Source organism: Rattus norvegicus, chromosome 3 (assembly GCF_021556685.1).
Source record: "Rattus norvegicus strain SHRSP/BbbUtx chromosome 3, alternate assembly SHRSP_T2T, whole genome shotgun sequence".
In the NCBI taxonomy this organism is placed as follows: Eukaryota; Metazoa; Chordata; class Mammalia; order Rodentia; family Muridae; genus Rattus; species Rattus norvegicus.
The window spans coordinates 141,429,949-141,457,670 of NC_141536.1; the positions used below are offsets into that span (position 1 = coordinate 141,429,949).

General features: G+C 49.8%; 2 protein-coding genes across 8 annotated transcripts in view; one reads left to right on the plus strand and one right to left on the minus strand.

Moving 5' to 3' along the window:
• Positions 1-18,716, plus strand: part of Ttll9 (tubulin tyrosine ligase like 9) — a 46,468-nt gene extending 27,752 nt beyond the window's left edge. For 3 of the 7 annotated variants that reach the window (XM_087652292.1, XM_087652291.1, XM_087652294.1), the window contains 10 exons: positions 2,360-2,428; positions 2,786-2,860; positions 4,440-4,530; positions 5,944-5,984; positions 6,842-6,929; positions 10,886-10,944; positions 11,735-11,931; positions 13,765-13,878; positions 14,402-14,526; positions 18,301-18,716. In XM_087652292.1, the coding sequence (XP_087508418.1) occupies positions 2,360-2,428; positions 2,786-2,860; positions 4,440-4,530; positions 5,944-5,984; positions 6,842-6,929; positions 10,886-10,944; positions 11,735-11,931; positions 13,765-13,878; positions 14,402-14,526; positions 18,301-18,377 (936 nt within the window). In that variant the 3' untranslated portion in view covers positions 18,378-18,716. Of the gene's footprint in view, positions 1-2,359; positions 2,429-2,785; positions 2,861-4,439; positions 4,531-5,943; positions 5,985-6,841; positions 6,930-10,885; positions 10,945-11,734; positions 11,932-13,198; positions 13,879-14,401; positions 14,527-14,687; positions 14,789-18,300 lie in introns of those variants that run through there. The other 4 variants (XM_087652290.1, XM_087652293.1, XR_015682999.1 and 1 more) reach the window with 3 other exon arrangements.
• A 1,685-nt stretch (positions 18,717-20,401) lies between these two features.
• On the minus strand, positions 20,402-26,571 carry Pdrg1 (p53 and DNA damage regulated 1). The gene is made up of 5 exons (NM_001014762.1): positions 26,452-26,571; positions 25,217-25,292; positions 23,797-23,871; positions 21,778-21,858; positions 20,402-21,244 (listed from the first exon to the last, which is right to left on the minus strand). Exons 1-5 carry the CDS (start codon positions 26,536-26,538, stop codon positions 21,162-21,164), a joined length of 402 nt encoding a protein of 133 aa, NP_001014762.1. The 5' UTR covers positions 26,539-26,571; the 3' UTR covers positions 20,402-21,161.
• Positions 26,572-27,722: the final 1,151 nt, after the last annotated feature.

Sequence of the window (27,722 nt, forward strand, 5' to 3'; positions counted from 1 at the left end):
CAGAGCAGGGATGGTTAGGGAATAAGGACTCAGAGTGGACACACTGGTATAAAACCAAAGTTATAATGGCTTCCAATGTGGCTCTGTGGGTAGGGCACTTGCCTAGTGTGTCCAAGGCCATGGGTTCAATCCCAGCACCAGACTCTACCGAAGCTGGCAGCAGAACTTAGCAGCAGTATCTAAGTACACGGTTTTGCAGCCACGAAAGGTGAGAAGGCGTCACGGAGGCTTTCATCTGGGTTCCAGAAGGTCGTGTAAATCAGTGAGTGTGTGGCAGAGTAGGATCACCTGCGGAAAGCCCCAAGAAGCCATGGGTGAAGGTGTGAAGGGGAAGCCCAAGTTGTAATGGAGACCCCAGTGCACTGGAGATGCTGTGGCCATAGCACATCTGTCAGAGAGAGCCACAAGTGTGGAGTGGAGCTGTGCGGAGAGAAAGACTGTGCTGCAGGGAGCAGAGCTGGAAGGATGGGGTGGCCCAAGGCTGTTGGAGCCTGTGGGATCCTGTCATGAGCTCCACGTGCTGCCCTGAGGGGCAGGATGGGAATCTTCCCTGCTGTGTTTCAGTCTCACAGTGGACTTTCCTTGCTATACCCTATTCTTCCTTTTGAAATGATAATATGATTTTTCTATGCCATTGTGTGTTAGAAGTATGTAACTTGTGTTTTTAGTGTACAGGTGCTCATAGTAAATTGCCTTGAGTCTCAGAAGAGACGTTGGACTAAGGACTTTTGTTTGTCTGTTTTTTAAGAAAGGTTCTCACTCTATAGACCAGACTGGACTTAAGCTCACAGAGCTCAGCCTGTCTCTGCTCACTGGATACTGGCATTAGAGATGTGAGCCCTTTGAGTGGCTCTGATTTAGGACCTTTTGTTCTGTTTTATTGAGACAGGGAGTGTCTGTCTCTATGTAGCTTTGTGTATTCTGGAACTTACTATGTATATCAGGATAGCCTTAAACTCATAGAGATTCACCTGCCTCTGCCTCCTGTGGGCCGGAGTTTATCAATGTGAGCCACCATGCCTGGAAAGCATTTAAGACTTTTGAATAGTATAGAAATTTTGGGTGTTGGGCTCAGGGTTGAAGTTAGAATTCATGCATTTCACATTGGGAAGGCCATGACCCTGTGGGCCAGGGGCAGAATGTTGTGGTTTCAAGTAATGTGTTTATATATCAAGTTGGCAACACTTAGATGTGTGATAACACATTGTTAGCTTGACTGGATTACTAAACACCTACAAAATTAATGAGGTGCATCCTTAGGGTGTCTCAGAGGGTGTTTCCTGAGAGGTTTAGTTGACTAGAGAAGGCCCACCATGGATGGGAGATGGCAGCTTCCCATGAACTGGGGTCCCGGACTAAACAAAGAGGGAGAAAGGAAGGATTTGCTTTGCTCTGTTTCCTGCTCTGCCCAGAGCTGAGCAAGCCACCTGCTGCCAGGCCTTCTGTCGTCTGTGGGCCACACTGCTCAGAGAACAGAGGGAAGGAGGCGCTGCGCTCACCTGAGGAGTGCCAGAGGAAAGATGCCTTAGGGGAGTGGGGAGTGCTCAGTAGCTCAGATAACTAAAGGACTGAACTGGCGCAGGAAGCCAGAGTTGGTCTCAGAGGCCACAGAAGCCAGGCCAGCCAGCAGGTTTTAGCTCTGTATAGGTTCCTCTGGGAATTGTGACTTCTAAGTGACAGATACAGCATAGACCCTGGGGATGATCTGTAGCTCTGCCAAGGAGTGCTTGCTTAGCAAAATCAAGGTCCTGAGTTTGATCCTCAGCAACACACACACACACACACACACACACACACACACACACACACGCACCAATATACCTTTGGATGATTGCTTCACTATCCTGCAGTCCCAATGGACTGTGGGCTGTGGGGAGGGTGGTGAGCATGCTGACAGTGTTTCTGTACAAGGCCAGGCAGGTGAACACCTTAGAAGACAGAAACACCCCAGGCTATTAAAGATTCCCCCAACCCCCTTGCCTCGGGGGAGGGCATGAATTACCCATGGCAGGGTGCAGTAAAGGCAGACTGATTCCAGTATTAGCCGAAGCAAAACCTAATTAGGAAGGCAAATTGATTTCCAAAAAAAGCATTGGATGATATGTTCCAGGACTGGCCGAGATGGTTTCTTAATTGTCTGTCCTTCTGCATTATTCATGCAAATGTATATCTCCGTAGCAAAGCCCAGCTCGATTTCCTCCTCCAGCCCCGTGGGGGTTGAATGGCCATTCTTCTGGGCAGAGATTGGGTCCCACAGGGACATGGACACAGAGATGATCTGGGTAAGACCCTCAGCATGGGCCCAGGGAGGGACCTTGAGCTGAACTCTGCCTTTTTCCTACCCCCACCCCATCACCAGGTCGCCCGATCTCAGGGGAAGGGCATATTTCTCTTCCGGAGACTGAAAGACATCATGGACTGGAGGAAGGTGAGGCCACCTTTTTCCCTCACAAGCCTCACCCTCCAGGAGGAGGCTATACCTTCCTTCCTCCCGAACTCACAGTGCGACCTGTCAAGGTGTTCCACAAGAGTGCCAGCTCTAGGTTCAAATCCTGACCTCACCTCGCCCTTCTTAGCGTCTGCCCGAGGATCCCCTGTGCTGATGAGCAGGGTCCAATTAACAGCTGTGCTCTGAAAGATAGAGGAGACCTTCTGAACCCTGGCAGGGACAGCCGTGTGGGTGTGGGGAGCAGGAGGAGTCAACTCCCAGGGGAGACAAGCAAATGCTTACTAAATGCCTCTCCCCTTATGCACATCCCAATGTATCTCTTACACCTACTGGCAGGGCACTGCGGGGAAGAAAGTCACCAGTGTGGAGACCCAGGCTACTCGAGCCAATGTGAACCCTTCAGGCAGCCATGTGAGTAGAAGTGAGGAGGGCTCCAGGAAGGAGAGGCCTGGCTGCCCAGGTGGGTGCCGCGGCTCAGCAGGAGAGGGCTCTGCCCTGATGGCTGGAAGCCCCTAGTCCAAGCACTTACTGCTGTGCAGCTGTGAGTCCAGAGTGTACGGGACTCTGGGGTTTGGTTTTGGCTCTTCATGAAGTCACTGAGGTGGGGTCAAGGGTAACAGGAAGGGCTGTGCCTGTGAGTGTTGCCTGAACTGCTGGGTAGGAGGGGAGAGACAGCCCTGCTCTGGTGTTCTCTGGGCAGCCGTGCGCTAGAACTTCTACAGCCTGGACAGGAGCGATTTCTCTTCCCAGGTGAAGCACTGGACTCACAAAGAGAATTGATCGCCCCTCCTTCCCTCCCTCCCTCCCTCCCTCCCTCTCCTCTCTCTCCACCTTGCCCTGTGATAGTGACAGAATCTAGAGCCTTGCATATTGGAGGGCAAGTGAACTGCCCCTAAACTCACCAAAGATCTAAACTTTTGGAATTTCATTTCCTCTGAGAATGGAAGGCACAAGAGGGCGTGGCTCAGCAGACTGCCAGCCTATCAGTGCAATACCCTCCCCGTTATCTCCACCTCCCGCCAAACTGTACAGGACACAGCATTTAGGGTTTTAATCATTTGCATGTATGTGGGGGGCATAGACTAGGTGTCTTCCTCAGTTACTCTCTTTAGAGAGTCCCACTTTGACCGTCTCAGTACTGAGGTACTAGGAGCATTCATATTGTCACTTGTTGGGAACCCGTGGCCACTGTGTTTGCACCACTTCAAATCAGAACTCTGGGCATTCCATACCGACCTCCGCAATCCTGCTTTCAGCTGCAAGGCACTGGACTATGGTGGTGACTCCGAGAGGTGGATCCTCTTGTTGCTGGCTTATTTCATGCAGCCATTGGCTTCAGGTTTCGTTCATGTCACAGCATGTAGTATCGATATGAGTGTGAATGTCAGTGCCCACATGTGCCTTTTGAGGCGGCACAGGTCTAAAGCGTAACTTAGTGTCTTAGTTAGGGCTTACTGCTGTGAACAGACACCATGACCAAGTCAAGTCTTGTAAGGACAACATTTAATTGGGGCTGGCTCACATGTTCAGAGATTCATAAGGGCAGGAGCATGGCAGCATCCAGGCAGGCCTGGTGCAGGAGGAGATGTGAGTTCTACATCTTTATCTGAAGGCTGCTAGCAGAATATTGGCTTCCAGGCAGCAAAGGGGAAGGTCTTAAAGCTCACACCCACAGTGACACCTACTCCAACAAGGCCGCACCTCCACATAGTGCCACTCCCTGGGCAGAGCATGTACAAACCATCACACCTAGGCTCTGGGTTTGAATTACATATGGCCCCACACCCCTGCTGAACCTCTGGCCAGCTGTGTGACTTCAGACAAGGCATCTCACCTCTCTGTGCTTCAGGTGTGCAAGTGTAAAATAGGAATGGCGTTAGTTCTTACCTTAGAGACTTACCTAAGGATCTTACCTAAGGATCCAGTCAGATGCCCCAGGGAGGACACGGGTCACTTGCTGTGTGTTGTTGTTTGCTATTGTCACACCCAGGACACAAGGAGCTCTGATGACCAGAAAGATGATATCCCAGTGGAGAACTATGTGGCTCAGCGTTATGTGGAAAACCCCTACTTGATAGGAGGTGAGATGGCTGTGTCTGTCCCCTTCCCTCTGCACAGTTAGGCAACATGGCAAAGACCGGGCCTGTCATCAGGCCTGTAATGAAACAGAGACTTGTCCTGTACTCTCCTCCCTCCTCACTGCGAGTCTGCAATCCTCCAGCTTACCCTGATCTTCTTACTTCCACTGGGCTCTGGAAAATTCTTCTTGGGAAGCCAGTTCATTCATGCATGCTTTCATCCAATGAGACATTTACAGAGAGCCCCCTTGGTGCCAGCCACTGTCCTGGGCTCCATTCTAAGAGTTTGTGCTCCATATGAGGGAGCAGAAGCAAGCCACGTAAGTCTCACTGCAGCTGAGCTAATGACACTTGTCTCCTCCAAATGTCCCTTGTCCCCTAGCCATGACCTTTGTGGGAGCAGCCTCTGGGTCTCTCCTCTTTTTCCCTCCCCCATCGATTCCAGCTCTGTGTCCCCAGCTATGTCTCTTGGGACTCTCCTAGCAATTCCATACCAGTGTGCCTCAGATTTGGGACTGCTCCTGAGTCTGGCTTACCCTCCATCTTCTCCACTTGAGCCATGGCGTCTCCTCCCCCAGGTTGCTAAGCCAGAGTCTGGGAAGTGTCTAGGAGTATCTGGTGCTCTCTGGTCACTGTTCTTTTATTCTCTTTTATTTTTGTTTATTATTTTAATTATGTGTAGGTGCCTGTGTCTGTGCCTGAGTATGAGCAGGTGCCTGCAGAGGCAAGAGGCATCTGATCTCCTGGAGATGGAGTTAAAGGGGGTGTGAGTCACCTGAACTCAGCTCACATGGGAGAGCATTACACTCTCTTAACCACTGAGCCGTCTCTCCAGCCCCAGTCCTGTTGATCGTCACCAAGCTCAAATCAGTTCTAAAGCTGTCTGTCTGGCCACCTCCTTTCCCTGTCCCATTCCTAGCTGCCGCTGTCTCCCCACCTGGATGGCTGTAATGGCCTCACTGGTGCTCCGTGAGGGGCATTGACTCCTGCCAGTGGCTTCTTATAGTTTGGAGAACAAACCCCAAAGACTGCTTGGTGACTTGGCCCTGTCTACATTACTGTCCTTGTCTGCACAAGGCCTGGACCCTGCCACCTGCCTTGATTTCCTTTCATCCTCCTCCCCTGGACCCACAGTCTTTCCCCATCTGGGTCTAGCCAGCCTGGGCTAAGCCTACACCTGTCTATGTGTCTGTCAATCAGTCTCCACTTCCCATAGGGCCTTCCTTGGCCACTCAGCCTCCAGCTTTGCCCCAATACTGCGCCACCCAATCATCTCCCTGTGCCCTGTGTAGCTGTGTTTGGAACCTCAAACAGGAAGATCCCTGTCTGTCTGACCTTCTCCTGATATGATCTGAAACCTAGCCTAGGTCTGACAGCCAGTCAATAACCTTTACACTAACCAGTTCTTTCCTGCAGGCCGCAAGTTTGACCTGCGTGTCTACGTGCTAGTGATGTCGGTGAGCCTCTGGGGGGTGGGGGCCTGCTGGGAGCCCAGGGACATGGAGGGATAAGGCTGTTGAGAGGCATGTCCCTAGTGTTACATCCTAGCTGCCCATGTCTGCAGCTGCATTCCTCCCATCTCTCATCCCGTCCTTTAGGTAACCCTAGCAAACATCTACTGAGCACCAAGCCCCAGCTCTCAGCCCCACTCACTCACTCCATTGTAACAGCCTAGTGAGGTCCTCTGTCAAGTTATTAGCCATGTTTTACAGATGAGAATGGATGCACAGAGGTTAACCCAGAGTGCTCGGGAGGCTGAAGTAGGAGGACCTCAAACTTAAGGCCAGCTTGGTCTCCATAGTGAGCTCCATGCCTGTTACATAGGGAGACCCTGCCTCAAAAAAGTAAAAGCAAAAACAGATGCAGAGAGGTTAAATGACTTGCCCAAGGTTACACAGCAGGTAGATAGCCAAAATGGGATTCAAATCCATCTAACTCCACAGGCTGTTGCATCTCCTCACCCATTTATCATTCATTCATTCATTCATTCATTCATTCATTCATTCATTCACTCAGTCAGCATGTGTTCAAACCTTCCTGGTGTACACTCCGTTCCACACTGTCTCAGGCTCACCCCATCCCTCAGGACCTTGAGGTCCTGGCCTGGGTGTCATGTATAGTAGTAGACCCATCGCTTTGCTTCTTTTGCATCTCTAGGAAAGGAAAGGGTGGAGCCGCAGGATGGGAGTATAGGGAATGAGGCCACTGTTGAGAGAAGGCAGGGCCTCCTGGGCAGAGGTAAGACAGTGAGAAAATTGGTACCAGGGAAAGATTCTGAGCTTCATTTCCCTTTTCTCTCCCTCACCCCCAACAGTACATCCCTCTGCGGGCGTGGCTGTACCGTGATGGCTTCGCCCGCTTCTCCAACACCAGATTCACATTGAATAGCATCGACGACCACTGTATCCTCCCAGTGGGACTCCTTTTGGTCCTCAGTCCCCTCCTCTAGCCAGCCTGCCCCAAACTTCACCACCAGAAGGATACTTGCCAGGTCCCCTACCCAGAACCAGCCTAGTCCTTTCTCTCTGGGGGTTCCCAGGCCCTCAGGAAATGGATCTGCTCAGGATAGCATCCCTCAAATGTCCCCGCTGGATGGTGGTCTTCATGAGTGCCCAGTGATGGGGTTTACCCACGTTCATAGGAGCAGACAGGTTGAGCTCTGCAGAACCTCTGCATCCTTCTTCCGCATCTTCCCAGGGCTCAGCTCCCTCGTCCACTCAGTTCCTTCTTGGCAGAAGCCAAAGCTCAGATACCACACCGTCCAGGCAAAGCTACGGGAGAAAGATGCTGTGTGTGTGGATGGCAGGAGTGTAGAGTAGGCTAGCCCTCTGCTGATGAGTAGCTGCCAAAAGCCGGACACACACACCCTCTGAACCAGCAAGCCCCATTGGTGTGCGTGCACACAACATGGGAAGGAACAGGCTTAAAGACTGCATATGGCATATCCTTGGTGGGGCGAAAAACCTAGGAAACAAGACAGGAGGTGCGTTTATGCATGGAATACTATGCAACTGTTAAGTGGAAGGCTGAACCTTGCTTTAGATACTGATGGAAAACAATCTCTAAGGAAAAAAGAATACTGCAAATACAGCAAAGGGTATGCTCTCATTTGGGCCAAACCGTGTCTATGTTTTCTTTACTCATGCAAAGACATCTCTGAATGATAGAAACTGACAGGACTGCATGGGATGGGGGATGGGGTATAGGGGGACCACACTCTGAGCAGACATTCTAACCCTGCTTTGGGCCAGCCTCCTCTCTCTGCCACGATGCCATCTTTCAGTTTAAGGGTGTGCCTGAAGTAAAACACTTTCATTGCCTGCCCCTGTGACTGGGTGTGGCCCTCTTGCACACAACAGCACCACCAGCTATTTTCCTTGTTTCTCAGACTCTGTCACTCCCATGTTAATTTTATCCTGCAGCTCTAACAAGCATTTGCCACATGCTTGCCATCGACTTAGCTTAGTTTGTTTGTTCTGCTGCCTCATTTTCAGTAAAATTAAGTAACACATACAAAGACACAGAAAGCAGTCGGCTAGAGTGACCCTGCAGCAAATGTCGCTTCAGAGTGCTGGCCCAGCCCTGGGTATCCTGAGGACATACTGAACAAGATGAGCCCTTCCCAGGAACCCGACGAGGGTCCACTCACTAAATATTCACACCAAGAGACTGCACCGCACTTTCCACCCTTTTAAATGGTTTTCAATTTCTTAAAATTCAAATATACAGAACAGACTACAGAGGACCCCTGCATGTCAGGGTCTGCCCCGGCTGGGAGCTCCCTTGCTCTGCTAGGCTGGCCGGCTGGAACTACAAGCACATGCTACTGTCCAGAGTTGGTTGGTTTTTTTGAGGTAGGGTCTCATCATGTAGCCCTGGATGGCCTAATACTCAATTTGTAGACAAGGCTGGCCCTGAACTCACAGAGATTTACCAGCCTGAGTACTGGGATTAAACCTATGTGCCACCATGACTGGCCATTCCCAGGTTTTTTTTTCCCTATGGCTTTTGGGCATCAAACTAAGGGAGCGAGAAGTTCATGACTGAGCTATTGCCCCCACCTTCAAGGTACCAACATTAAAATAATAATTTCTTCCATCACGAAACAAGAAATGCAATGACCTTAACTTTGGTATATGTAATATACAATAAATGCAGCAATTCGAGCATATATACACATACAGACACAAACAGGACACGCAGCTGAGCACACAGATGTGCTGAGGTGTCAGACGCCCTGACAGGAAGGAGTCTAAAGGAGATTGATGTGCTAACAATCCCATTTCCACTTTTTCCCCCCAAAGAGAGAATGAATTTTACATTTATTGCTAGGTATGTTAAAATATACTATCTCCCTAGGATTTATTTATCCTTTATTTTTGAGCTTATAATATAACTATGACATTTCCTGCTTCCCTTCCTCTGAATCCTCCCACACAGCCCTACCCCCTGCTCTTTCCCAAATTCAGGCTGCTTTTTTTTATTAATTGTTGTCACCGATTTCCACTCTTTAAAAGCTTGTTTTGTTTAGGAAGCAGTTTGAAAGGCCACTGTCAGCCATTAACTTATTAACTTTGGAAACACAGAGGATCTGGAATTGGGGGAGGAAAACGATTTGAAGGTAGCGCTCCTACCTTACCGTTCATCTCCGCAGCTAATACACTCTAACAAAAATAACAAAATGGCCTGAGGCAGCAGCTCACCAGGTAAAGGTGTGAGACGCGCGCGCGCGCGCACACACACACACACACACACACTTATAATAGTAACAATAATAATAATAATAAAATTTTGTACAATTGCTACAGCACAGAAGATTATGATAAAATCCAATGTATCTATTTCTTCTTCTGTTGTTTGTGCTTTGCTGTCATAGCTATTGTGACTCTGAAGTGACAATGACTTATCCCTGAATGCTCTTTTAAGAATTTTTAGTTTTGCCTCTTGCCTGAGAACTCTGCAGTGCGTTTGAAGTTGAGTTTGTGTGTGGTGTGAGGAAGGGGCTGGTCTGTGCATCCTGTTAGGTGGTCCGGGCAGTTTCCCACCTGGTTGCCCGGGTGCTCCTGCCCTGTGTGTGGGTAGGATGCCCCTTTCTCTGAGAATTACCTTGAAATCTTTTTGGAAATCATTGAGCGCGAACGGAAGAGCCCTTTTCCTGTTCAGTGGTTGGCCGTGTGTTCACTCTTCCAAAACAAACCTCTCAGATAAGGGTGAAAGAAAATGGGGTTGGGGATTTAGCTCAGTGGTAGAGCGCTTGTCTAGCAAGCGCAAGGCCCTGGGTTCGGTCCCCAGCTCTGAAAAAAAAAAAAAAAAGAAATTCATATGAACAAGGTCTCCCATCTTCTAGAGGCTGGAACCGCCAAGCCCTACCATGCTGGGGATAGACAGAAATGTGCTGACTTAGACTCAGGCAAGGGACTAGGCACTGTCCCCTCCCCACCTGCAAATATATTAGGTCTTGGGGTGGTGTTAGGTCATCTCATTTGATTTGGGGATGCATAGTCCCGGGGGAGGGGTGCTGAGGAAGGGGATCTGAATGTCTGTGCCTGTCCTTTCTGAGCCTTGAAAGTCTCACCCGCCCGTGACAAGGGCATTATTCAGGAGCGAATGAGATGGCGCTGGAGCAGTGTCTTGTGGGACACTCAAAGGGCACTCCATCTAATCCCTCAAATATCCCAGGGAGCCATTGTGTGCTCCCAGCCAACAGGCTGGCGCCTTAGGTTTCTGGTGCTGTGATGAAACACCATGACCAAAATGGAGAAAGGGCTTCTTTGGCTTACAGTTCCACGCTGTGCTCCGTCACCAAAGGACGTCAGGACAGGAACTCACACAGGACTGGCACCGGGAGGCTGGAGCTGATGCAGAGGCCATGGAGGGATGCGGCTTACTGACTTGCTCTCCAGGGCTTGCTCAGCCTGCTCTTTATAGAACCCAGGACCACCGGCCCAGAGATGGCACCCACAATAGGCTAGGCCCGCCCCCCTTGATCACTAGGAAAATGCCCAACAGCTGGATCTTGTGGAGACATTTCCTCAGTTGAGTCTCCCTCCTTGCAGGTAACTCTTAGCTTGCTTCAGGGTGACACAGACTAGCCAGCACAGCTGGTAAACAGGCTCAGAGAGGTCACCGGATTGTCCAGGAATCCACAGCCCCTGAGATGTACCCAGAACTCGCACCCAGGCCCACGTGACTGCAAAGCCCATGTGTGTGAACACTGGCTGGGTTTTGTTTCATTTGTTTTGTTTTTTGCTTTCCTGGTCAACTCCCAAGCCAGGGTCTCAGTTCAGTCCTTGGGGCAGCAGGAGCTATGTCTGCCCCTCTCTGTCCACACTGGCCCTTGACCACCAACCTCTGCCAGATGTTCACCTCACCAATGTTGCTGTGCAGAAGACATCACCTGACTACCACCCAAAAAAGGTGAGGAAGCCAGGCACCTGCCCTCCTCCTGGGCCAAGTGGGGAGGGACAAGCAAAGCAACATGGAACCCAAGATAGACCATCACTTACCAGAGAGGAAGGGGTCACCCATCTGCAGAGCTAAGGCAAAGCTACAGTGGGGAGCCACTTGGCATGAACCTCAATATTTGACAATCAAATTAATGTACCTCGTAAACAGGATGTGATCTATCTTTATATCCTAGGTGTCTCTTACTGATCAACCAATCTATCAGCTGGTATATTAAACAGATATTCTGCCTACCAATCATCAATCTACCTGTAAATCTCTATCTATCTGTCTGTCTGTCTGTCTGTCTGTCTGTCTGTCTGTCATACCTACCTACTGATTTATCATCAGTCACCATGAGAGCCTGAAAGTCAGTACAACTATAGAGTTCTCAGACTTCTCAGAGTTAAGGGCCGAGCCAGGGAGCACGGATGAGTCCTCACTCTTATCTCCTCCCTCCCCTGGTTCATCTCACATCATCCTAGGAACAGAAACTTACTGTTCCTTTCCACCCTAAGAGGCTACCAGTGCAGGCCACCAGGAGAAGCCGCCTGTATGGGCCAGAGACATAGCCTGTCTGTCTTCTTAGCTATGTAGATATTCACCCCAGAGCGAAGGGCTTACCCAAACTTCCTAATCCCAGGGCTCAGGTGGAGCCCTCCCACCAGGCTTGAGGGACCCAGTGCGTGGGTTTGTTCAAGAACCATCAGGTGGGCTCCAGTGAACTGGGCCCCTCTTCCCAACCTAACTGCCCGGGCCTCAGGGCTGCAAGTGGACTCTTCAGCGATTCAGGCAGTACCTGGCCTCCAAGCATGGTCCCAAGGCGGTGGAGACACTCTTCAGTGACATGGACAACATCTTCATCAAGAGCCTGCAGAGTGTGCAGAAGGTGATCATCAGTGATAAGCACTGCTTTGAGCTGTACGGCTATGACATCCTCATTGACCAGGACCTCAAGCCGTAAGTGGCCCAGAGAGCCAGGGTGGGATGGGGGCCATGGTGGGCTACACATCCCAGGGCAGACCACCATGGCTTGAATTCCAGTTCTGCTGTTTCCTATTTGTGTAAGTTCAAACATGCTTCCTTTTTCTGTGTCTCAGTTTGCCAGTCTGTAAATTGGGTTTGATCAGGGTGTCTGTCTTTAAGGGATTGTTAAAAGGATAATCGAGGGGGTTGGGGATTTAGCTCAGTGGTAGAGCGCTTGCTAGGCCCTGGGTTTGGTCCCCAGCTCCGAAAAAAAGAAAAGAAAAAAAAAGGATAAATGAGATCTAATTGGTGCAGGCCTCTTCTAAAGGGATCTCTACCAATTGTAACTGAAACAATGTTGCAAGACCTTTTTGAGGAGTCTATTTCTATTCACAGATAGAGACCATGATAAACCAGAGAGAGAGAAAGAGAGAGAGAGAGAGAGAGAGAGAGAGAGAGAGAGAGAGTCTCCCCAAGTCTAACTGGGGGGACCGATGGGTTTAAGTGGGGTTACTTTGCTCTTGGGAGCATGGCTAAGCAGTTTCAAGAGAATGGGAACTCACAGGCAGCAGGTAACAGACAGATCTCCCATCTCAGGAGGAGACCATGCCAACCCTTGTCGCTGTGCACGAGGACTCTGAATGGGCCCAGTCTTGTGAGGGTCTCCTGTAGGAAGTCACAGCCACTCTGACTTGGAAACAGAGATAGCTGCGGCCCGCTGGGGGACAGCATTTCTCAACAGCACTCCAGTTACTCTGACTCTTGTTTTCTGCCTACCTTTCTACAGTGCTTCCTGAGCCTCAGAGGGAGTGAAGGAGAGACCTGATTATGCACATGCTCTCTCTCCCACCTCCCCCCTTCCAGCCTCTTCCCCACCCCTCCCCCACCCCCATTGGGCTAAGCAGTGCTATTGTAATCCTTGCTATTCCTTAGCACCCATGAGTCTCCACAGTAACTGCAGCCATTTGCAGAAAGAGGCTTCCCCCAGGCCGGCGCCAACACAGCAAAGATGGGGTGGGTGAGCGGCTAGATTTAGAAGGTGTTTTTTACAGGCCTCATGTCCAGTTAGCAAAACAGCAGCAATGGGCTTGTGCCCTTCCAGCTGTGGGGTTTGTCCTGACTGGCAGTATCAAAAAAGGTTCCCTCCTGTGGAGCAGGCCTTGGATCTGATTGGAAAGTAGCTTTGGCCCATGGGGCCACTGTTGTGCCCTGGGCACACCTTATGCAGTGTGCTGATGCCCCTAGTGTTTTGCACCTACAGGTGAGCAAACGGTTAACTCCCTCCAGCAGCCCACACAGCGCCTTCAGCCCCACAAGTGCTAGCCTTCAAGGAGGGAGCATCCAGGCCCAGTCTGGCTTCTGCAACCAGAGTGCAGTGACCCCGGCAACAGGGTCTTATCATCCGGTCCTGGGACACAACAATAGCTGTGTAGTAGCCTGGGCAACCACTCAGGGAGGTAACCCACCTCAGTACTACAGCTTTGCTCACGGATCTTACAGCATCCAGAGGTATCGTTCCACCCACATGGGGTAACTTTATTCCAGCTCTTTCTCTACTGCCTTTAACACTCCCAGACATGGGGTGCTGTAGGATTTCCTGCATCACTTTGCTGGGTATCATCATCCAAATACAGAACTCAGAGCTGCGCTGAGCCCTTGCATCCTGGTGGGTTCATTTCCCATCCTCACCTGGGTGTGTGTGCACATCTTTTGGATGTTTTTCTAAGCTGTGAGACACTTGGGTTCGCACTGTATTGTGAAACCTTTCGGCAGAAGGTAAACAGGACCTCTGACAGCCCTCCCCAAGTTCTCTCGTGCCCTCTCCAGGTGGCTCCTAGAAGTCAATGCATCTCCTTCACTGACAGCCAGCAGCCAGGAAGACTATGAACTCAAGACCTGTCTGCTGGAAGATACCCTGCATGTGGTGGACATGGAGGCCAGGTAGGGTTCTGTCTGTATCCCACATGTGGCGGGCAGGCAGGCTCCTGTCAAGGAGAGAGGACTCAGAACCTTGAGATTCGTAGTTCATAGATGGAGAAACTGAAATGTTCATGGGCCCAAGAACTCAGTGTAGCTGGATGTACTCAAAGTTTCCTTACGATCACTTCCCTCTCTGAGGTTTGTTTCTGTTTCCTCAGAGCATCCTAACTCCCCTGGGGCTGTTGGAGAAACTCTGAGACAATGTCCTGTTAGGTACCTGGCTCACAGCATTCGCTAAGAGGCTACTTACCTCTAACACCAAGTCCTGGAAAGCAGACAGGAGTGGGTGAATCCCTGAGGGGAAGGGGCAGATTTTAAACCACAAAGGACAAATTGGGAGCACATTACTAACAGGATGAGTGGGGCCTCCTGAGTAGGAGGAAGTGAATGTGACCCCATTGCAGATCTGGCATTTGGTTTTAGTGGACAGGCCCTGTCTTCGAACCTCACCAACTCCATGTTCTTTTGCCCTTTGCATCTCCAGGCTCACAGGAAAGGAAAAGAGAGTCGGGGGCTTTGACCTCATGTGGAATGATGGCCCTGTCAGCAGAGAGGAGGGGCCTTGTGACCTATCGGGGATGGGAAACTTTGTAACCAACACTCACTTAGGTACGCTGAGCCGGACAGGAAGTGAGTAGGAGAGAAACATCATAGGAAGTGGAGGGGGACTGGGACTGCTTGGCATAGCAGTGAGATCATATAAATCCAGTCAGCAGCATACCAGCTGTGTGACTGGGGCGAGCAACTTGACCTCTCTGTTCTCCATCCAGGTGTCATGTCCAACCTGCAGCCTGGGGACTGAATGCAGCTAAGGGTGGCAATGAATGTGGCCCAACACAAAATCATATACTCAATTAAAACATTTGTGAGATTTTTGTTCAAGTGTGTGTGTGTGCGTGTGTGTGTGTGTGTGTGTGTGTGTGTGTGTGTGTGTGTGTGTGTGTAAATGTTTGCTCGGTTCTCAAGTGTGAACTTTGTAGATGGCAATGTCTGGTCACAATGTCAAACGGTTGGATGCTCCTGGTAGGACCCTGCCCACTATAGTGAGAAATTTCTGAGTTGTCCGGAGGGGGATTTCAAGACTCATGTGGAGAACAAATTATCATTAGAAAAGTTAAAGACCGTGGGACTCTGCAAGGTAGTATGTGAAATGTGAAAAAAATTCCCGATTATAGAAATTCACACTCATTGTAGACTATTTGAAAACTAAAGAAGGAAAATTTAAAACACATCCAGACATAACCATCATTAACAATCTGGTGTTTCCTTCCAGTTTTAAAAAATGCATATATTCATATTTTTGTAAATCTGGCACCAGGCTGGCGTTTGGAGTCCCACTTTCTGTGTGGCTTCTCTCCATTCAGGATTACAAAGGGCCTCCTATGGGAAGCAGGTGTTAGCCAGGGCGGTTTACGTGCATTACATCATGTGGTAGCTTCTGTGATTACCCTGAGAATGAGGAAATTGTCTCCAAAGGCTGTACAGACCACAGAAGGCTGTTGTCATAGAGATGGGCTAGCCTGAACCCTAACCCCTGAATTCTGGCCTCTAGTCTCCTCTCCTTAGAAGAGTTACAAAGCAGTTACGGCATGGCTGCAGAGCATTTCAGCCCACGTGTGTGCCAGCATTCAGCAAGCCGATCTCTTACCGTTGGGCATTTGGTGTGATTTCATTTTTTTACTTTTCTAAACCACCCTGTGGTGAATGTTCTCTCCTGTGAAACCCACGGACACTGGCTGTTTTCTTCTTCTAGTTCCCTGGAAGTAAAGTCACTGAGCTGAAGGGACAGACTTAGTAGAAAGAGGTCCAAGCCCCTTGGTGAATTCATTATTATTTTAATTCCATTGTTACTGAAGAGGCTTCAGTTTTTAATTTGTATTTCCTCTTTTGTAAGCTGTCCTCCCTTTTGCCTAATTTCTCTTTTTAATACTAGATCACTTTTATGAAGGAACATGCACCTAGCTCTTACAGGGAATTTACTTTTTGTTCGTTTGGTGGTGAGGTTTAGACAGGTTTTTCTGTAGCCTAGGCTGTCGTTTAACTCACTGTGTAGTCTTGAATTTCTGATCTTCCTGTTTCTACTTCCTGAGCACCAGGACCACAGATGTGTGCTAATGTCCAGGTTTTCATGCTATTAGGACTTGAACCCAGCACCTCATGCGTGTTAGGCAAACACTTCACCAACTGAGCCACACGCAGCCTGAGCTAGCTTCAATTCACTGTGGAGCTAAGCCTGGGCTTGAAGTCCTTTTTAATCCTCCTGCCCTCAGCCTACAAAGTGTTGGGATTGTAAGCATATGCCACCATTCCTGGCCTCTCCTCTTTACCTGTCTTCCTTCCTTCCTTCCTTCCTTCCTCCCTCCCTCCCTCCCTCCCTTCCTTCCTTCCTTCCTTCTTTCCTTCCTTCCTTCCCTTCTTCTTCTTCTCCTCCTCCTCCCCCCCTTTTCTTCTTCTTTTTCTTGAGACAAAGCCTCTCTAGGCATCTCCAGGCTGGCCTCAAATCCACCTATTTCTGCCTCCATAGTGCTGGGATTAAAAGTGTGTGCTGCTATGCCTAGCCTGTACCTGGTTTTCTCTGGGTTGCCTATAGCCTCCCCCCACATTTGTAAAGACACAATATTAATTGCTAAAGACATTGCCCCTGTCCCATCCTGACCCATCAAATGTACAGTAAACATTTTCCTAAGTTTCTCATTAGTTGTTTTTAGTTTTGGCTCCTTTTAAAATTTTTCTTGGCCACAGGATCTCACTGTGTAGCTCTGGATGGCCTAGAACTTATTACGTAGATCAGCCTGGCTTTGAACTTACAGAGATCCACCTGCTTCTGCCTCCTGGGTACTAAAATCCTGTTTCTTTTACGAGAGACTTGATATCTTTTAAAGAGTTTAGTGCGAGTTAGAACTAGGCTTGGCTGCACACAAGAAACCCTAATACTTCAGTAGAACAGGCTGACCTAGCCAGCCCGAGGACCACAGACTTGTAAACCCAGGCACTCGGGAGGCTGAGGGAGAAGAATCACAAATTCATGGTCTGCCTGCACTACAGAGTGGGTTCAAGGTCCTTAGTGAAACCCTGCCTCAAAGTTAGAGTGCTTGCCTGGTATTTACAAGACTCTAGGGGCGGAGGGTGTCTCAGGCAGCACCCCTTAGGTATGTCCTAGGGCACTGACACAATGGGTTTGAGATGCCTGGGTGACCCTTTCCTGGACTTCTTGCCGCACTCAGGTCTGCTGAATGCTCTGGTTGTCTTGTGGTTGCAAGATGGTTGCTCCAACAGCAGACACCGAACTTTGAAAAGTGTAGATGTCTATGGGGATGAAGATCTGGCTGGTTTGCAGTCACTCAGATCGGCAGAGAGAGGACCACTTCTGTAGAAATCTCTAGAATCACTTTCATGTTTTCTGGTTTTGTGTTTGGTGGTAAGTGGGAGGAGCTGTTTTGTGAGCAGGGAGAGGAAGAACGTTGATGATTGAAGACAAGCTAGGAATGTGTTCAGGGTCACTGGGTGAAAGGTTAGCAGAAATTCCAGTGATGAATCTGGAACTCCAAGAAAGGGTTTGCGCCGGACCTGAAGATTTGGCATGAGGAGCAAGCCAAAACATTAAAGTAGGTTCCCTGGGATCACTTTGGGACGCATGGGCCGGAGTGCAGAGGCCTTGACAGCTGGGCAGCCTTGGAGACAAGGGTAGAATGGGGGTTACTAAGAAGCAATCAGGAATCTCCAGGTCAATCCTCGTGGCCATGGAGTGTCAGCTCATTCCAGTAGCACTCATGAGTGTCATAAATGTGCCTGGCTAAGATTAAAAACTGGTGTTGCCTTAAGAAGCAGCTCTGAGACCAAGCAGATTGCCTGGTGAATGTGCAGGCAGAGGCAGCCGTCTGGCATGGAGACACTTCCGAATGTGCTGGGTAAGAGATGTAAGTTAGCACTTACTAGGCATCGGGCACTGCTGGCTTTTGTGTTTTCACTGAGCACAGCCAAGGGCAATGTGGTCTGGAGAAACAGCAGGTTCCCTGGAAACACTTTGGGACGCTGTGTGTGACTCTGGCTCCACACCTAAGGTCAACTCTCGGTTCTGCTGCTCGTGCAACTCAGGGTAAATGGCAACCTGAGTTTGCTGGCTACAGAACTCCTGAAGGGCTCGACAAGCTCATCTGGGGCCAGTGCCTGAGACAGCAGGTAAACTCCCAGTTAGCCTAGGCATTTGCTGACCTCTGAACTCACTCTGTAAGGCAGGCGGTGCCAACCTGAGAAAGCTGATACTCAGGTGAGCTGAGGGCAAGCCTAGTACAGGAATGGGCCACCCATGGCCACACTATTCCTGCGGCCCACGTGTAGCTCGTGGGTAAGAGGCCACCGCAACCAACACCTCATTCTTTCTAGGCTGCATCAACGATCGGAAGGAGCAGTTGAGGCAGCTGTTCCGATCCCTTCAAGTGCAGAAGAAAGCCTCTAGCTGACCCCCAGCCGGAAGAAATGAGGCCCTGGCAGGTGCCGCCCTGGCCTCTAGCAGCGGGATCCCAGCACAGTGCACCAGTCTTCACCTTCCTCCAGCATGGCAGCTGTTTTACTGGAGAGGCAGCCTCAGCTTGCTAATTGGACCAAACGGACCCTGGACACCCCTCACCCCCCTCCAGCCCTGTGCATCTTTGAACCAGGAACAGCCAATCTTTCGAACTGGATGGGCTCATCCTTGGCCCAAAGAAGCCAAGCAGCAAGTTCCACCATTCAGAGAGCATGTCTAATAAAGAACAGGCTTAGAGCCACTTAGCGCTGGGCCAGGCTCGGGATGCTGCTGACATTTTGATGTTTCTTTAGTCATGGGTCTTCTGGGCTAAGAAACTTGTCTTTAAACAATACTTGCAAAGTAAACAATTTCAGATTGCTCACTGGAGGTCTGAGATGGTGCCAAGCCCCAAATGTACCGTCCTCTGCTATGTGAAGACTGCTATGTGAAGATAGGGCCTCCTGTATCTCAGGCGAAAGAGAACTGAGAGGGCAGCGCTGCTTAGCCAGGGTCCCTTGGAAAACGGGCCTCTCATTTGGGGCTTTGAGGTTAAAATCAGAAAGGAAGGCTCCAGTTGACAGGCAAGACACACAGGGAATCAGAGGCCTGTCCTCCTGGTCTAGCAGGTAGCTTGGGCTGGAAGGCACCTTACTCCATGGAGAAGAGGTCTCCAGGGGCCCAAGCAGCTCTATTACTTTCTGGGCAGTCTTTGCCCATAAGTGCAAACCTGACTACATAAGTAAGCCCAAAGGAAAGTCTGGGAAAGAATCACCAGCAAATCAAGCAGCAAACCAACTGGCCAGTGGTGGGACTGGTAGGTAAGACACTCTGTATCTGCTCCTAGAGACCAGGGGTTTCCCAAACCCACAACCCCCAAGTATAGACTTGAGGTTCTTGCTTCAAGAATACAGAACTGCTGTGCTCTTGGCCTAGCACCCTGGCAGGCAGAAGCACTGTTCCATTGGGGAAATTATGTGCCAGGCAGCTGCCGTCAAAGTGAATTCTGTTGGGCTTGCATTTTACTCATATGGTTTGGAAGGTCAAAGCTTATGAAGGGTTGGGTAACAGTATTACCTCCCCTCCACCCTGCGGCCTGTCCTTCGGGGACCACACAGCATCTACCAACAGTCAGTGGTCAAGCGTTGCTCGGCCCTTGCTCTGGTTCCACCTCAGGGTTCAGCCTGAGCCACCCTGCCTCCTTCCTCTGACGCTGTGGTCTTATAACTAGAGCCCAGTGCAGACATGTGGCCTGGTCTGGGTCTACCAGGGGAGTGCCTATAAAACCCAAGAAAACAAACCTTCAGGGCACGGACCAAATTTGCCTGACATAAGGTGTCTATCTTGATCAACATTTTTAAATATTCCTTGAAGGTATCAGCAATATTCAAAATATTTGGCTGATTTCTAATTTCTAGTTCCTTATCTGTTTTTTGGGACAGGGTCTGTCCTGTAACTTCCTCCGTAGACCAGTCTAGCCTTGAACTCGGGCAGTGTGCATGACAATTGGAAATAGAAATTTCCACCTACTTCTGTCTCCCAAGTGCTGGGATTAATGGTGTACACCACCATACCTGACTAGTTCATTTTTAAAGATTTGTATGGGCATTCTGCATGTATGCACATGTGTGTACATGTACTGTGTATGCCTGTGGAGAATAGAAGGTGTCAATTCCCTAGAACTGGAGTTATGGATGGTTACAAGCTAGTATGTAGGACTGGGAACTTAACTTAGTCCTCTGAAAATGGCAAATGCTCTTAACCCCAGGGCCACCTCTCCACCCCCTTCTTTCAAGAAACTTGATAGTTACACCAGCTCCTTTCTGGTGTAACTATGGGCCAAATGTGGTGAGGGTAGCAGATAGTGGTCTGTCTATTCCTGATGTTACACACTTTAAGGCAAGAGCCACCATTTCTTAGGTAGCACTCTAGAAGGGCGGGACCCTTGGTGAAGGACAGAATGAGGTGACAACTCAGAGCTGTGGTTTGTTCAGCTTTTATCGAGCTGCAGGGAACAGAGGCCAGCTTTGCTCTCATACCACGCACACTGTAATCTCAAGCCAGCTAGCCAGCCAGGCCCTGCTCTCAGAGGTCAGGAGGATATTCCACGTCGAGTCACATCAGGAAGGGCACTGCTTGGCGGCCCCGGGCCAGAACTCCTACCTCAGGAGCAATCACAGGATGACTGGCAGCACCTACTGCAGAAAGCCAGTGGGGGTTGGGGGATTTGGGGGGTCGGGGAGGGCAGAACTGGAGCAGTGGGGAAATGAATGTGTCTACCCTGCAGCTGGTGAGGAGTACTAGGTCTGCTTCACACAGAAGTGAACTGTCAATCTCCTGCTTTATTCCAGTTGCTACACAAACTGCCTGAAATGCCTCACTGTGCAGAAACCTGGAATGGAGCTCCCCGTCCGCCCTCTCCTCCATCCCTAGCCAGGCCCATGTGAACAGCAGGCTACTGTTGAGAAGTGTCGGCTGCAGACATTCTCACACACCCACACACCTGCTGACAGCTGCCAGGGTTGTCAATAGAGCTTGTGTCTAAGCTCTGGTGGCCAGGCCAAGCCCACAGAACAGACTAAGGGTTCTCTCTTGTCACAAAGCAGCCAAGCACCACAGAAAAGGATTTTGTACAGAAGCCACATTCCTTATGCCTGTCCCCTTGACCAGACAATCCTGTCCTTGCAGGTCTCAAGGCTGGGGAGGGTCCTAGTCACAGGTCCCCATCCTGCTGTGAGTCTCATCCTTTCAAGATGACCTGGAGGGCTTTAAGCTCATCCTGGTTGAGGGGGTTCAGGTTAAAACCCTTTAGCTCCGGTTTTCCTGCAAGAAGTAGAAAGTCACGATCAAATCAGGTTCCCTGCTGCCCAACCTACTGCTGGCTCTGGAGCCAGGCCCAGGAAAGAGGCTAACACTGCATTTACACTGCCAGCTCAGCCTGAGAGGTGCAGGGCTGGGCCTCAGATTCTGCACTGCACAGGCTGATGCAGATCAACGCTGCTCCTGGGCTAAGAACCTGCATGGTCCCGACTGCTGCCCAGACTCCAGGTTCCAATCAGACCTGGGATCCGATGTGCTGGTTTACTCATAAGCGCTGACCTCTGACTAAAGTCTTCTGAGTTCCTCCTGTCCTTGCTACCCTAGTAACATGCAAGATCATCCCAGGCAGCTCTAAGTGCCTGGGAAAGGAGCTGTGACAAGAAGAAGCTTCACAGGCCTCAAGTGCTATCTCTGAGCAGCTACAGACAATGCTGTTCACTTCCCACTGCCCAGCTGAGTGCTTTTCTACTCCAGCTCTCTAATATTCTCTCAATAGCTTCCTCCTCTCCCACCTTCCAGCCCCACCAGGCCAATACCTTGGGCTTCTAGGAGGCGGTTAACTTTCACTTTCAGTTGGCTCCGCAGCCTTTCTATTTCTTTATCCAGGTGCTCCTGATCTGTAAAAAATTCGACAGGCAGACAGGACAGAGTTTTGTTACATAGAGGGACCCAAGTTTCCACCTAATGCCCTTAAGAGCCAAGGCTTGTAGCGCACAGGAAGGAAAAGGTGACCTGAGAGACCAGCAGAGGCAGGGCTAAACTCTAGGAGTGACACTACCTGCCCAAGTCCCTGAGCTGGCCCAGAACAAGGCCTGCCACTCAGTTATTCAAAGAATGCTGGGTGGCTGGCTGCTGGATGGCTGAGAAACTTTACAAACCCAAGTTCCATCAAGGACCTGTGAAAATGTGGCCCAAGTAGCCAATGGGAGAGCCTGCTGCTCCAGCATAACCTAGTCGGCCATGGTGGATACAAGGACCAGCCTAGCATCAGCATAGACTTCACTGAGGAGTGCTGGCACAAAGACACAGGCACCCTTCAAAGCTTATCAGCCAACTATGCTATGAGGGACATTCTACTGGCTATCCGCTGCCTGTCTGCTCCCACTTCCTAAAGAAGAAAGGCCCTGACTAGCCATGCCTCACAGCTTTGGTAATTGATTTCTTGATTATAAATAAGAAACTGTTTATGAACTTGTTCAGTCTATATTGATTTGGGAGAAAACTAGAACCCTCATAGATAAGAGATTAGACAACATCTGTGGGTCAGCAGGACACAACACCGAATCCTGAACTCAGGCAGTGACCCCTAAGTTTTTAGCTGTACAGTCTTTGCCCATTACCCAAGCACATTGACCCTTAATTTTAAAATAATTCTTTACATGTATTATTATGTGTCTGTGTGTTTTGCCTGCATATATGTTTGTGCACTATGCCATGCCTGGTGCCAAGAGGTCAGAAAAAGGTGTTGGATCCCCTGGAATTGAAGTCACACCAGTTGTGACCTACTATGTGGTGATTGGAACTGAGCCCTGGTCTCAGAAGAGCACTGTACTCAATGAGCCACCTTTCCAACCCAACCCTTCATTTTAGCCACACTACCGTAATTTAATAGCTGAAATTTCTGCAGGTTTGTTCCAGTTCCCAAAAGTATAAACATATCCTGTCTTCAGGAAAGGCAACCTTACTGGTCCTTTTGATCCATGTGTTTTTGAGGATGTAAAAGAGAAACAAGTGTATCTGTCTTTTCCCAGGCTTCTCTTTACAGAGCTTCTCTGAGGAGATCCCAGTTGTTCACGGTTTGAGACCTGAGCAGTACTTTGCTTACACAAGCTGCTCAGACTATAGAGGCAATCTTGCTCTTTCTATACTCCATTTTCTTGCAGTAATTATACCCAGGGCTTTACACAGGCTAGGAAAATGCTCTACCTCTAGCTATGTACCCAGTCACACCTTCACTTTCAGCACAGTCTCAGCTGCAGGGGACATGAAAAATAAAAGCTCACTCGGGCACTGGGGCGATGGTTCAGTCAGTAAGTGCTTGCTCTGCAAGTGTGAGGCCTGCATCTCCAGTACCGATGTTAAAAGTCACACATGCTCAGTGTACCTATTATCCCTGCACTAGGGGACAGAGACAGGCAGATGCAGAGAGCTTGCTGACCAGCCAAGGTAGCCAAAGAGGTTGGGAGACCTCACTTAATTTGAGGGAGGAAGTAAAGTGGAACGGGCTAAAGGGGGAACCTGACACCCTATTCTGACCTCTGCATACTCATTGCAATACACACACACACACACAGGCAGACACACGCCACAAACACACAGACACACAGGCTCATGCAAAACTTCACTTATCCATGACCCTTCACAGCTACGGATGGCCTTGACCAATGAGATTCTGGCAGAGAGTGGCCTTATTTTCAAACAGAAAGCAAAGGCCCATATGGAAGAAGCCCTTTGCCTTTCCCCAGCCTAATACAGTTTTGGTTCTCAGTGCTGGATTATGATTCAGACTGGGGGGAAGGTAGCCATGTCCTTGACCCCTCTTCAGGACACCTTACCTTTCTGGATCATTTCCTTCGTCTTAAGGTGAGGCATTTTGATGAACATGTTCCCAAAGCAAACCATCACGTCTTCTGAAACAGCAAACAGACATTTCTTCATGTTTTGTTTTTCCCTTTTGAAGCACCTATCATCTGACAGGCACTGTTCAGATGCTAAGAACATAGCAGAACAAGACAGTTCATGCTCTCGTGGAAATCACGTCATAGCAAAAGATGGGGAGTGAGCGAAGCTGTTTTCCACACACCGCTTAAGAACTAGCATGGAAACCTGTAGTGGCAGTTTTGGCATTTTTGTTTCTTTAAAAACAAACAAATAAACAAACACAGAAATCCTGTAAGAATTATGTCTTCCTTATAATCCCAGGTGTGGGATATGGGGAGCTCAGAGAGACTGAGCACAGCAGCTGACTGTGGTTTGCCTCATGCTCTGGCATGATTTTGCCAGCTGCAGATAGTTTCTTCGAGTGTGTGATGTTTGGAATTCTGAGGGCTTTTGAGAGGGTGTAATAACGCTAGGTGCCCCCTTTCCAACCCCCCTGACTTTATTCAAGGATCTCTTTTCTTCATCCTTTTTTCTCTCTTATCTAGTGTTGGGGGTTGAAAAGGTGGAAAAGTTGGGGGAGAAGGGTGGAAGAGCCCAGAGTGTGGCAAAAGGACCAGTTAATTAAACAGACAGACAAAAAACCCAACAACAACAACAAAAGCTGTTTAAAGAGCTGGGAATTGTCAGAGGACTGATGTGTTGAAAGTTGGTATGAGACTTCTATGTAGATGTGACATTCAGGCACAGAACTGAGGAAAGGGAGGACACTACACTTACAGACATGTGGGAAAACAGAGCCAGGCTAACAACCAAGGGACCAGTGAGTGAGCAGGAGAGTCAGGGCTAATAGGGGTGTGGGGCTGGGTCATGGGGAGTCCTGCAGGACAGCTCTGGGTTTCACTCAGGTGAGATAAGCCAGTGGAAGCCCTACATGTCAGCCTTCACTATGGCCTGGATGCTGCCCTCCTTTCCAGAACTGCTTCATGTCAGACCTCTGCTTGCTACCACCAGCCACAGCCACCTGGCCTCAATACCCACCCATGGCCTCTCACCATTTTCAGTTATGTGTCTATGCTGCTTTTCCTCATGTGGAACATAAGGGCAGAACTATTGCTTTTTATGTGCCGTGAGCACTCTCTGTATCTGCCGTCAGTGAGTGATGAGCTAATGGCCTGTCGCTGAAGTGAGCAGCTAAATTCTGAGTCACAGCATATGTCTGACCTGCAACACTGGCTTGCTCTTCTCCACAAGCTGTCTTAGTTCCCCATGAGGGTGAGTCACACAGTCCCAGCCTCCTGCCTGGCTGGTCTTTACCAGGGATAATGAAGTCCCTGAACCAGCTTCCAGGGCTTCAGTAAGGATGCCACAACTTACCAGAGACACTCGGGTCTTTCTGTAGGGCCCTCAGGCCCTCTCGGTTCTGATTCCTCTTGGTGTCCAGGTCTACAATCTGAAAACAGGAGCAGATGGGAACTCAGCTGCCTCCTGCCCCAATCTGAAGAAACAAGGTATCGTTTCTGGTGAAGTTCCAATGTCTTGCCTGACATGGACGACTCAGGTGTGAACGTTCTTCTTTACCCACTTGGTTTCCAGCTCCTCTGTTTGTATGGAGCTTTCCTCCTCCACAGAAGGTGGTGGGAAAATGTTTGCAGATTGAGCCACTTTGTATCATCCACTCAAACTTGAGAGTATACCGGGGTCACCAGGGAGTTAGTTGAGTGTCTCCTCTAGACAGTGACTATTGACAAGCTCTTGTTAAGTAACTCTGACAGTCTCACCAGACATTCAACCATACTGGACTGGAGCAGCTGTTGCACCGTACCACTATGACAACTAACTGCTCAAGAGGCGACTTTCTGGGGCTGCAGCTAGTGAACCATCAAGCCTTTTCAAATATAGATCACGAAGAGTCATTACGGTCATTATGGTAGCTTCTGAAGACCACCAAGTATATGTCTCACCCCATCATTCCCATCTTGTCTAAATCCAGATCATCTGGATCAGCTAAATGGCTCGCTGCACTCTAGGAAGGAGCCAGAGAGAGACTTTTAAAATCTAAATGCACACCTGTAATCCCAGAACTCAGGACACTGACAAGGACATACCACGGGTTGTTCAAGGCTGTCTTAGGCGACACAGTGAGTTCGAGAAGTCTGAGATACATGAGATCCTCTAAAGTTTAGTCTAAACCAACCGATCAATCTATCAGTCACTATTCAATGATAACATCCCCAGGACGAACTCCCTTTAGGGACTACTTACCACAGAACCAGAGCCAAGCACCCCTTTCGGGTCTACGAAGCCTTCAACCAAGCCGCCGCCCCCCACGCACACGCACACGCACATCAGTGTACTGCCCAGACACATCCTGCCCATGTCTCAACAACCTGATTCAAGATGGGCCTGGGACTGCGTTTGGAAAGTGGTGTCAGGGATCCGGGGGACCAGCAATGACGGGGCAGGGTGAAAGGAAGGCAACTGCCCAATACAGAACTGACTGGCGCTCACTAGGCACCAGGCCGCTAGGAGCAGTGACGCCGGGAGGCCCGGTGATCACCCTGCGACGCCGCGCACTTGCGTAGGGCGCTCGCGGCCGCCGCGTCTCTCACCTGCCGCTTGTCTGAGAGCACTGCCTCTGCCAGCTCCTCCACTTCGACCAGGTACCGCAGCACTCGATCCGCCTCGGGGGACACCATGGTGCCACAGACCTCTTCCGACACTCGCACTACTACTTCACCCCAGCTCCTTCCGCGCACGCGCCGTTCTGGGACTTCCGGCAAGCCTGCGCAGTGAAAAGAACATGCGCCTCAGCTGGGCTCCAGAGGGGAGGGTCAGGCTTTGGGAGCAGGGAAGATGCGCCCCCTGCAGGCTCTGATCGAGCAGCCCAACGCACTGCCCTTTCCCCTCCCTTCAAAGGGTTCCTGGGCATCCACCATAAACCAGGTTGGGTGTCGGGAAGGCGGCTGCAAAAGAAGCATCCCGGCTCTAGGAACGTCATTCCATTGGAAAACAGCAAACACTGACAGCAAAATAATTACACATTATGGGAGGTAGCGATAATGGCTTTGGAGACACAGAGATCATAAAGTCCAGTTTAACATCGCCAAGAAACTGAGTGTGGCAAAGAGACTCATATTTTAACCCGCGACACTTTCAGCTTCCAGTTTGTAAATAATGGGTATAGAAATTCCCCGCACTGACTCTCTCTGTCTCTCTGTCTCTGTCTCTGTCTTTCCTGTCTCCCCCCCCCGCCCCCACCACCACGGAAGACAGAAAGGAAGCAGAAATCATTTTAAATTACATCTGGTTGCAGCGTTTGTTGAATCTAATGTCCACAGTAGCAAGCCAAGATTCACAGAAGGAGCTGGAAACTGTCCAGGGTGAGCAATGAAGTGTCAGTAAGATCTGAAGAGTGAATTAGGATCCTGGACTTCCGGGGGGTGGGGGTGGGAGGGTGATGACTGCCCGACAGAACCAGAGGGGTCCCCCAATCTCTTACTGTACATTTGCAAAGCTGGAGGCTTAGAGGCGGGCTACCTCACCCATCCTCTTGTTTTTCCGTGTGTGGAACTGGAATTACCCCAGTGCCTCTCAAGCGCTACACCTGAGCTATATCTCATCTGTTTTCTTTTGTGTGAGTGTATGTGTGTGGTGCATGCATATAAGGGTACTCTGTGCCCCTGCAGAGACAAGCAGAGGCCAGAGCAGGGTGACAGGTGTCTTCCTTTGACATTCTCCACCTTATTGTCATGAAATAGAGCCTCTCGTTGAAACGGAAGCTCTTTTGGGTTAGGCAGCCTAGACTTGGGGCTCTCTGGATCTGCCTGTGGCTGTTTGCTCCCCAATGCTGAAGTGACAGGCCCACACAACCATGTCTGGA

What these genes read in the sequence shown, in the direction of transcription:
- Pdrg1 (NM_001014762.1), bottom strand. Translation starts at nt 26,538, where the DNA reads ATGGTGTCCCCCGAGGCGGATCGAGTGCTGCGGTACCTGGTCGAAGTG. An exon ending in GAAGGAAATGATCCAGAAAG is followed by an intron (nt 21,859 to 23,796) that starts GTAAGGTGTCCT and finishes AATTTTTTACAG; the next exon opens with ATCAGGAGCACCTGGATAAA. An exon ending in CCGCCTCCTAGAAGCCCAAG is followed by an intron (nt 21,245 to 21,777) that starts GTATTGGCCTGG and finishes TACTTCTTGCAG; the next exon opens with GAAAACCGGAGCTAAAGGGT.